This window comes from Boleophthalmus pectinirostris, unplaced genomic scaffold (genome assembly GCF_026225935.1).
Source record: "Boleophthalmus pectinirostris isolate CB_2022bp ecotype Guang Dong unplaced genomic scaffold, ASM2622593v1 HiC_scaffold_13, whole genome shotgun sequence".
Lineage (NCBI taxonomy): Eukaryota > Metazoa > Chordata > Actinopteri > Gobiiformes > Gobiidae > Boleophthalmus > Boleophthalmus pectinirostris.
The window spans coordinates 34,531,201-34,542,377 of NW_026571036.1; the positions used below are offsets into that span (position 1 = coordinate 34,531,201).

The 11,177-nt window shown below is 37.1% G+C and overlaps 1 protein-coding gene across 1 annotated transcript; it reads left to right on the plus strand.

The window, feature by feature from the left end:
- Positions 1 to 5,781: 5,781 nt before the first annotated feature.
- psmc1b (proteasome 26S subunit, ATPase 1b) lies at positions 5,782 to 11,176 on the plus strand (the record flags this gene model as incomplete). Its single annotated transcript, XM_055149303.1, has 10 exons — positions 5,782 to 5,814; positions 6,285 to 6,338; positions 6,818 to 6,914; positions 7,028 to 7,152; positions 7,400 to 7,585; positions 7,849 to 7,977; positions 8,471 to 8,567; positions 9,330 to 9,519; positions 10,501 to 10,652; positions 11,157 to 11,176. Coding segments are annotated over 10 exons (1,083 nt in total), but the record flags the coding sequence as incomplete, so codon positions are not given.
- Position 11,177: the final 1 nt, after the last annotated feature.

Consider the following 11,177-nt stretch of genomic DNA (forward strand, 5'->3'; position numbering starts at 1 on the left):
AGTCCTTGTATTTGTAGAGGTCGCTGGTGCTAGGCTAGCGCATGTCAATGGCCATAGTTAGCCTGTCACTAAAAACAGTCTTACCCACTCCACAAAACACCCGAAGCAAAGCAATTATTATGACAGACGATGTAAATGTGTAATGTTTGAAATAAAACTAACCTTGCATATCATGAATTGTCGCATGTTGAGGGACTACTTTCTCAGCAGCGGTGGAATTTTACTTTGTCGGTAAGATAGGTGCTAGGTAATATCAGTCCGCCACTGCGAAGCTTTTTATCAGGAAGTACAACTCACTGCTCATGCTCATAAATCCTTCAAATGCAAGGCTGGTTTTACTTCTAAAATTGTTCTATTGACACAGACATTCACATCGACAGTCTGGTGTAATAACAGATTTGCTTCAGGTGTTTTGTGGAGTGAGTAAGACTGTTTTTAGTGACAGGCTAACTATGGCCATTGACATGCACTAGCCTAGCACTAGTGATCTTTACAAATACAAGGACTGGATGGAATATTTTAACAAGTGTCTGTACACGTTTCCAACACTCTGGCTCACTAGGAAATGAGGTCCTATGTCTAAAATTCCAAACTGTCCCATTAATATTTGAAGTTTTCGAAACATGTATGGGAAAAAAAATTATCGAAATTGCATTTAATATTATTATTTTTATTAGGGGTGTCAAATTATCACGTTAATTGCGATTAATTAATTACAGTCATATGCGCGTTATGTTTTTTAATCGCTTTAATCTCATTTTTAATCTCTAACTTTACTGTTTCTGTATGCGAGTTGCTTTATTATAAAATCTGTTTTTATGTGTTGAATACACATTTATATATTTTTTTTATTTCGGTAATTCCACTCAAAACGCACACAGTAAGAGCGATGTAAACGTCATGTTCACGTTGGCGGCGTCAGTCGCACAATGGACGAGGTCGAAGAGCCAGTAGAACAGAGTCAGCAGTGCACAGGGAAAAACGCATTCGTGTTTTGGAAATTATCCTCCCGACGTGAAATATAAAAGAAAATAACAAATATAAAATCGCCTACAACTTAAATGTCACTGGTGAAAACAACCTGCATAGACTCATGATGTCTGCACTACTGTCCTACACACACACACACACACACACACACACACACACACACACACACACACACAAACACACACACACACACACACACAAACACACACACACACACACACACACACACACACACAACACACACACACACACACACACACACACACACACAACACAAACACACACACACACACACACACAAACACACACACACACACACAACACAAACACACACACACACACACACAAACACACACAAACACACACACACAACACAAACACACACAAACACACACACAAACACACACACACACAAACACACACACACACACACACACACACAAACACACACACACACACCTTCATCATCGTCATTAACCTGAGAACGCGCGGATCACGTTTACTTCCGTAGTTACTGCGCGGACGCCGCTGTCCTCCCGTGCGCCGCGTGTGGACCTGTTTTCTCGCGTACGCTGCGTAAACCGCGCTTCCTCCTGTGCGCCTCTAAACCAGAACTAACACCAAGACTAAAACCAGGACTAACCCAGTCCAGGACTAAACCAGGTCTAAACCAGAACTAAAACCAGGTCTAAACCAGAACTAAAACCAGGTCTAAACCAGGTCTAAACCAGGTCTAAACCAGGACTAAACCAGGACTAAACCAGAACTAAAACCAGAACTAAAACCAGGTCTAAACCAGGTCTAAACCAGAACTAAAACCCAGAACTAAAACCAGGTCTAAACCAGGTCCTAAACCAGGACTAAACCAGGACTAAACCAGAACTAAAACCAGAACTAAAAGCAGGTCTAAACCAGGTCTAAACCAGGACTAAACCAGAACTAAAACCAGAACTAAAACCAGGTCTAAACCAGGACTAAACCAGGACTAAACCAGAACTAAAACCAGAACTAAAGCCAGGTCTAAACCAGGTCTATAGCAGGACTAAACCAGGACTAACACCAGGACTAAAACCAGGACTAACCCATTCCAGGACTAAACTAGGACTAAAGTAGGACTAAAGCAGGTCTAAACCAGGACTAAAACCAGTGATCTCATATATAAAGCATTTCTCTATCAATAATATTTTTAATATGGTTAAGGAAAGACTGGACTTTTTATTGTCTTTAAGTCGACAAAAGTTATTATGTTCAGATTTCCTCGTCTTTGCTACTTTACAGCAAACAGTTTCTTATTCATGGAGACTTGGGCTCAACAGCCAATTTGAAGAGAACAAACAAGAACAACATTTGCATGATGCGGTTGCTACATTCATGTAGTTTTAAAAAGCACAACAATATCAAGTAATCCAAAGTATTCAAATTACGTTACTCACTTTAAGTAATTAAATGGATTAAGTTACAAACTACATTTTGAGATATGCAATCTGTAATCTGTGGGGGAATACATTTTAAAAGTCACCTTCCCAACACTGCAGATTAGATACTGTGAAATGTAAGTGACTGCATCTATTAAAGTTTGTTAAACAATAAATGACTTTATAAAGTCACTTTTTTTTTGTTCTATATGAGTCTTTTGATCTGCCACTATAATGTAATAATGAATTTAAATAAAAATACCTCAAATTGAAGGCTTTTCTCAGCAATTTTTAGGTGAGATTAAAAAGAGATTAATTAGATTAATTAATTACAGATCATAATTAATTAATTTTTAAATTTTTTAAATCACATGACAGCACTAATTTTTATTAACGCAGACTCCAAAGTGTGCAGGACTGTTGATGTAATTGCATGCTTCATAAGAGCTAAACCAGAACTAAACCAGGACTAAACCAGGACTACTCCAGGCCTAAGATACAGTTAAACCAAGATGAAACTGCTTTTTATGCCTGAACACTGCACGGAAAGTCACAGACTGTATTCCTCATTAAAGACAACACTTCCCTTTTTGCCTTACCACAAACATCAGCGACTGCAATCACGATATTGCACAATCAAAACCTTTTCATCATCTCCAAGTGAATTATACGAACTCTAAAAATAACTGTACCGAGCAGCGGCCTCCACTCTTTGCTATGGAGACAACTGTACTTCGGAGATGAGTCGCTTTGCCAGTGTTACTGCCTGCACAAATTAAAGACACACTGTGTAACGTCTGGCAGGAAGGTCTGTCACGATGGAGCTGTTATTGATTTGCCAAAAATATTCCACATGGTATTAAGCTTATCTAACCTGCAGTATTTTTAAAAGCTCAGAAGAAGTACTTGAAAGCTGTGTATTCTTACTGTTAATGGGCTTTCCTCTCCAGAGATCTGACCTATAACTTGGCCTGGGGATGTTTTCATCTTATTACCATGGAATTATAAGCGTAATTCTATGCTGTGGAACTTTCCAGACAAAGCACTGACGTCTCCACAGAAATGATAAGCTAGAGGGCCCTGAAGAGCTATGGAAATTTGTGTTAATGCAGAAAGCACAATGAGTCTTCATCATTCTAGTCTAGGTAGAACAAAAGGTAAACACATTGTACTTTATTCAGCATGGCTTGGGTTATGGTATTATGGTAAAAAGAGGATAAAATGCCATGTACCAGAGAATTATCATAATATGGCCAAACAATTTTAAATCAGTAGTAATAGAGGTGTTTTGTGAATTTTGAATAGCCAAGTGATGTGTTGTGCTGTTACAAAGCCAGCACCTATTATTTTTGTTAGGAGCACACTGATTCAAAAAGAAAAAAGAAGCAGAAAACAGAAATGTGTCAGTGCAAAGAAGACAGGTATCTGAATGGACTTAATGAGGATGCTATTTTTGAAAAAGTTTTAGGAAATTTTCTATCTTTAGTTGTTTGACAAAATGTACATACTTTTTCAAGTGGTTGAAACATATGCTTTGTTAACTATAGCCTAAAGGGAATTTGAGCCTCTCTTATTTTTATAACAATCTGAAAAAAATTTACTTCATTCACTTGCCAGGTAACTCCAATTATCAAGAGTCCACAGTCAAAATATAATGGTACATAATCTTAAGAGATGGAACAGTCATTATAATTAATTAAGTCTGAACTTTTTGAACTTGGAAACCTCTTTTATAAACTGACTATTATCTTCTTTCTTAGTATTTATTCAAATCAGAGTATATCTTGATGGGCCTATGTCTATAATGCATCTAAATATCAAGCTATAGGTGGATTTGTGAGCCCAGCAGGCCTCCGCTAATTACTTTAATGTCATGATTAGAATGGATACAAACTGTTGAACTGGTTTGTACGTAATTATTGATCTGTCACATGAGCGACCATTAGACTAATTAATTTGGTTTGACAAGGTCCGCGTGACACTCAGAGACGAGGCATGCAGGAGAATGAAGGGAGGCCATTAATGCTGAAGGTACAGGCCTACGTCTAATTAGGACAGGCCAGGTTACAAAAGGATACTAAATACTGTGTTGCTAAGGATATGCAGAAATAAACAAGGATATTGTTCTTCTACATTGTTCATTTACTTGATTCTGTTAATTCAAAGCATTTTATAGGTATAACCTTGGCCTTAAAGTACAGTATGTGTGTATTCCTGGGTTTCATATGACATCACAACATTCTATATTCCTATGTAATTTAATACTGATGGCAGCAGACAAAATTTATCATTTTAAAATGCTGATTTTTATTGTAATTCAGTGATTTCTTGGGTCTAGTCACCAATAGAAATGATCAAGTCAAACATTTCTGAATTTGCCTTTTGGATATGTCAGGGGTCTCCCATCTTTTTCCTCTGGTGAGCTACCTTTTCAAAACAAAAAGGCAGGCCAGAGAGCTACGCATTTTAGAGGTCGCAAGAAATTGAGTAAATATAATGTTAGATGGGGTACAGTTTCATGGCTATAAAACATTTACACTATTACTATTACCCATTGCACAAAGATAGTCATCACAGTTACAATGGTAATAGGCATTTAATTAAATCAAATGTTAGTTATTTACCACAATACTTATGATTCAGAAATCCCTACAGGTTGGAGACCCCTGGGATATGTTATGGCAAAATACAGTGTGAAAAGGGAAAACTTGCTCCCCATCTGAGAATATGACATCAACACATTCTAGAATCTGAAAATCACCAATATCTGTCTACTCACATATAACAGTATAATCATTTGGCTTTAATTGCTGGTTTAAAAATAACCTATAATGCTTTGATTACTAGGCTCCTATTTATTTTGGTTACTAGATCAGCCTCCTGCTGGTGCCCAGACTCAGAGCTAAACACAGGGAGTCAACGTTTCCTGAACATGTGAGACAAGCCTCTACTTTGCTCTGTTTAAATCCAGACTCAAAACAGTTCTGTTTAGCCGTGCATATGACTGAAAGATTTTCATTTTTCATTCCACACTCTTCTCTGTAATTTAATGTCTCTCTTTCTTTTTAATTCTATGGTGATTATTTATATTTTGATTTGTTTGTATATTGACTTTTATGTATTTGTTATTCTGTAAAGCACTTTGAATTACTTTGTGTATGAATTGTGCTATACAAATAAACTTGCCTTGTCTTGCCTAAATCAAAAGGTTGGTTTCAGAATGATAAAAAATTGTGAAAAGTCCTCAAAATGTCACCTATAATAATGACATTTTAGATGTATTTAGTGAAACAATACAGTATCACCACACTCTTGTCACCCCTAGAGGGCGCTTTAACGTTTCTATTATTTTGTCGCATAGAAAAATGCGTAATGCTCTGACGTCATATCCAAGCGACAAGCAACAATGGTAAGTGAGCAAGCAGTTTTCTTTGCGGCGATTTTACTTTGAATTCAAGCCATATAATCTATCCAAATAGACATAAATTACTCTTTGAAATGGTATTAAAATGTTAATCCAAAGTGATTAACTTAAAGTCAATTTAATCAGATGGTTGAATAATTAAAAATGCAGAATGATTGAGCTGCTTGCGGCTAACTGTGGGGCTACTCTGCTCTTCATTACAGATTTTATTTTTCTAACTTCTCTTTATCGTGTTTAGCGTAATCTATCTGCACATTGTTCTTTTGTTCTGAGAAATATAATGATCGGCATTGTTGATAGAATTGTCACGTTAAATATGTAAAGCTAACTGCTAAGTCATGTAGCCTCCACGTAAACAAGGCTGCAGCTGTGTGAAATATCCCGATTATATTAACTTTAGGCATTAAAGTCTGTAGAGTTTTGGTCGTTTATAGTCAAATGTTGTTTTTACACAGGGACAAAGTCAGAGCGGAGGACACGGACCGGGAGGAGGAAAAAAGGATGACAAGGTGAGGATGACACAGCGACAGTAAAGATGCTACATCAGTTTTGACATTTCTGCTTGTGAATTGTAGTAAATCTGTTATTCCAAAACCAGCGTGTGTAGCTTTAACTACACTCAAAAGGAAACAATGCAGTTGTTTTTAAAAACACTGTATGTGTTCATTTCATTATTGCTGGTTTTCAGGTGACATATCAACATTCTACAGACTAATATCATTTAATACAGATGGGAGCATATGAATATTGTTAAAATGCAGATTTTTGTTTTTAAAACAGTGAAATGTGAAATATAGTCAATAATAAAAATGATCAAGTCCAACATTTTGCATTTATATTTTGAATATTTTATGGCAAAGTACAATGCAATCAAATGGGAAATGTGTCTCTTGCTCCCTATCTGGGAATATGGCAATGTTATAATCTAGAATCTGAAAACCACTGATTAACAAAATGTTTATGTGTATATATATTTTTTTGTACATAGGATAAGAAAAAGAAGTATGAACCCCCAATTCCCACCAGAGTTGGAAAGAAAAAGAAGAAGACCAAGGGACCAGATGCTGCCAGCAAACTACCACTAGGTAAGAAACCTGGCACAAACACTTGCAGTAGTACATTGTAACTGTACACATTTGTTGGTAGTCAAAATCAGTAATCGTATTTGTGTAACGTGTTCATAATTTCCTCTCTGCAGTCACCCCTCACACTCAGTGCCGCCTGAAGCTGCTGAAACAGGAGCGGATCAAAGACTATCTGTTGATGGAGGAGGAGTTCATCAGGAACCAGGAGCAGATGAAGCCACTGGAGGAGAAGCAGGAGGTCAGACCTTTGTTCATAGTGATAAAGGTTCATTATGTAACATTTCTGGTTGCATCACTTGCTTATTTCGGTGGAGTTAGATCATTTTAAAGCGACACTGTGGAACATTTCAGGCAAAGAAATAACATCTCTTTGAAGACAGGAATGTGGCAGACTCTCAACCATAAAAGTTCCATAGTGCACCTTTTTAAATTGGTCAAACGGCCAAAAGCAGTTGAATAACATTTAAACCTTATTGCTATGACAGGAGGAGAGGTCTAAAGTGGACGACCTGAGAGGCACCCCGATGTCTGTGGGCACTCTGGAGGAGATCATTGATGATAACCACGCCATCGTCTCCACCTCCGTGGGGTCAGAGCACTACGTCAGTATACTGTCGTTTGTGGACAAAGATCTGCTGGAGCCTGGCTGCTCTGTGCTGCTCAACCACAAGGTACAGAAACTCTAACTTATAGAGTTATTAGCTGTGTGGAATCAACAGTACAATGGTATAATTGTATAAGTAAAAATCAGCAATTTGGTCATTGTGCAATATAGCCATTGCATTATCCTAAACATATAAAAAGTGACTACACTGGTTAAGAATGACTGATAAAAATAGGCAGTAAGTGACATGCTCAAACAAACTGACCCAAAGCTTATCATGTTTTGCTTGGTTAATTACTGAATAATACTATTTTTGTTCTGCCTCTATAGGTCCATGCTGTTATTGGAGTCCTCATGGATGACACAGATCCTTTAGTGACAGTAATGAAAGTAGAAAAAGCACCACAAGAAACTTACGCAGACATTGGAGGACTAGACAACCAGATCCAGGAGATCAAGGTATGACATAGTTTAGCCTCTAACAATCCTGAAAAAATTTAAATAATAAAATGTGAACACTGTACTGGAGATTTTTTTTTTAAACATTCAGGCAGACCAACAATGTATCTGATGTCTTATTTTAAATCTCATTCTCTCCAATATAACTTTCAAGCTTTTGGCACAATGAGTTGTTGGGACTACGATAGGGGTTGGCCATATTGATTAAAGCAAATTTTCAAGGATTGTCCCGGTGATATTATTCATACTGTGCTGTAAATGTCATCATAGAAGTGCAAGTTTAGCATGAACCTGATTATGAATATGAATGGTCTGTGTTATTGACCAGAGCATTTGAAAATACATATCACTTTATCCTTATTTGAAAATTTCATCAGTTTATTTTTTTGTTTCAGATTTTCCCCAAACAACTGCAGTAACCTTTTTTCCATATATTTCCCATCTCTAGCTTGTGAATACCCCTTGTTTCTCACTATGTATCTTTATTTAACAGGAGTCAGTGGAGCTGCCTCTCACACATCCAGAATACTATGAAGAAATGGGCATCAAACCTCCCAAAGGAGTCATTCTGTATGGACCCCCCGGCACTGGTGAGCTTTACTTATTCTTTAGTACATCAGTTTGTTAAAAGTATTAAGCTGCACATATTATTACAGCTATTAAACAGAAGACATATTATACTATTACTTACATCCTGATGCATTTTCTGGTGAATTATGAGCAATGTGACATTTGCTGTTGCTTTTGAAAAGCTCAATAGTGGGTTTGATGAGTTGACTCAGGACTCCATTTGGTGGTATAAATGGATGCATTAGGAGCTGTAATAAAATTCTTAAATGTCAGGCTAAATTATTAAACTTTTCTTAAAGGCGCTGTGCCCGATTGATTTTACAGTCTTAAAAAATGTGAAAAACAGTGGTAGTTAACTTAAGACTTTTCTTTGCGGTTCAAACTTTAACCTCACTTTCTTAACACATTTCAAGCACCGTAATTATTCACTGCAATACGTTTATAAAGCTTTTCACAACTTTTAAGGGCCAAAGCGAAGTTTGGGCATCATGCTTTAAAGTGTGATCATCTGTAACAGGTCCATATAAGGCATAACAGTAGTATTATTATTATGAGTAGTAGTAGAATCAAATTCTTCATTATTACAAGAAAATTTAAGCTTGGACTAGGGATGGAATGATATGAAAAAACAATAATATTTTATCATGATAAAAAGGGAAGACAATAATTGTTTAGTGGGACATTTCATATAATCGTGATAATCGTGACACAAAATTTTGATATTGTCTCATGCCTAGCTGGGAGATTACACAAACATTTGATTCCTTACTACTTTGCTTAAGGTAAAACACTTTTGGCCAAGGCTGTAGCCAATCAGACATCGGCGACCTTCCTGCGTGTGGTCGGCTCTGAGCTCATTCAGAAGTACCTGGGAGATGGACCCAAACTCGTGCGTGAGTTGTTCAGGGTGGCAGAGGAGCACGCGCCCTCCATCGTGTTCATCGATGAGATTGACGCCATTGGCACCAAGAGGTAGGATTGTCACAAGAGCTACTGTATTGATGTATTGTTCAATAAATAACAGACTGACAATAGTATTGGGGTGTCAGTATTTATTGTGGCTACTTTTTCTTTGTACTTTACACTTTGTATTTTGTTATTTTCCTACAATAAGATCTAAGCTGTAGAGACTTGAACAAAAGAACTTCTATACATACATTAGCATGACTGATTCATCATAGATACATACTAAAGTGTTTAATTCTGCTATTTAATCATTGCAGCTTGTGTTTTTTTTTATTATATTGCGCATTAAGAATAGATTTGGAGGATAATCCTGCTTTAGGGATGTTTGATTTCAAGACTGTTGTCCTATATATTTTCTTCAGTATACACACACGTCTAAATTTGTCATGGTGACAGGCCTACCGAGAGGTTTGTGCAGGTTTATTCAGAGCTCCGACTTGTGAGACCAATATGGCACCTCAGACCTGATCAGACGGAGTGAGGAAGAAGGTGTTAAGTCTTTAGGGTTGAATATAGCAGCAGGTTACATTGGTCTGTTAAAGTCAGTAAAGTTTGCTCCAAGTGTAACTGTATCAATGTACCTATGGTCAAAGCCTTTTTGATATAATTTGTTAATATAGTAAGAGTTAGTAAATGTGTAAGTAAAAAAAAAAAGTTACATTTTCATATCCTTAGGTTTCTTTTCAGAGATGTTATTGGCCTTCTATGAAAGGGTCGGTTTATCCCCTCATTCAGGAGTGGTACTGCTTTCCAGTAGACTTTCTCATTATGAGATGAATTTTATGAAGAATTTATATAAATGCTATAAAAATATTTTTAGACCACCTTTTTGGTCTACTCCACATTACTGCCTGAAATTAATCTTATATAGTAGAATGGTAAAATGTAGTTTCTCCACTTAATATGACACACATTTAAACTTTTCTTAGTTACTAATCACTGTACTTGCATGAGTGCGCAGAATTATAATTATGTGTTTTGGTGCAGGTATGACTCTAACTCTGGTGGCGAGAGGGAAATCCAAAGGACCATGCTGGAGCTGCTGAATCAGCTCGATGGCTTTGACTCTCGAGGCGACGTGAAGGTCATCATGGCAACCAACAGGATCGAGACGTTGGACCCCGCTCTCATCAGGCCCGGTGGGTGTTGAGGGTCTCTTGTTTACTCTTAAGAAGTTAAAGAGCAGTCATTTTGAGGTTGACAATAGCTCAGTTGGTTTGTCCACTGATCCAAAGGTCGTCTGCGTACACTGGTGTATGAATGTGTGTGAATGGGTGAGTAGTTCCTTGCTATAAAGCGTTTTGAGTGTCTTGAAGGTGGAAAAGCGTTGTATAAAAATGTAACCATTTACCATTTTAAGGGACAGTTTTAGAGGAAGAGTGTCTGGATTTAGTCATATTGTCAATATTTATTTTGTTTTTGGCTCAGTAAAGCAAACTATCCAGTCTGTCGATTGAATTGGTTTCTTGGGTATTTAAAATCTTGGATTGCACAAAATTGCAGAAATAATGTACTTCATTTTCATAAGCTCCCATCCATAGTAGGCAGGTATTTGATAACGACATATTAAAAATGTATCTGCAATAATAATCAGTACGTTTTCAATGGGTTTGTGGTTTCATCATCTCTCTCTCCTTCCTCAGGGAGAATTGACCGTAAGATCG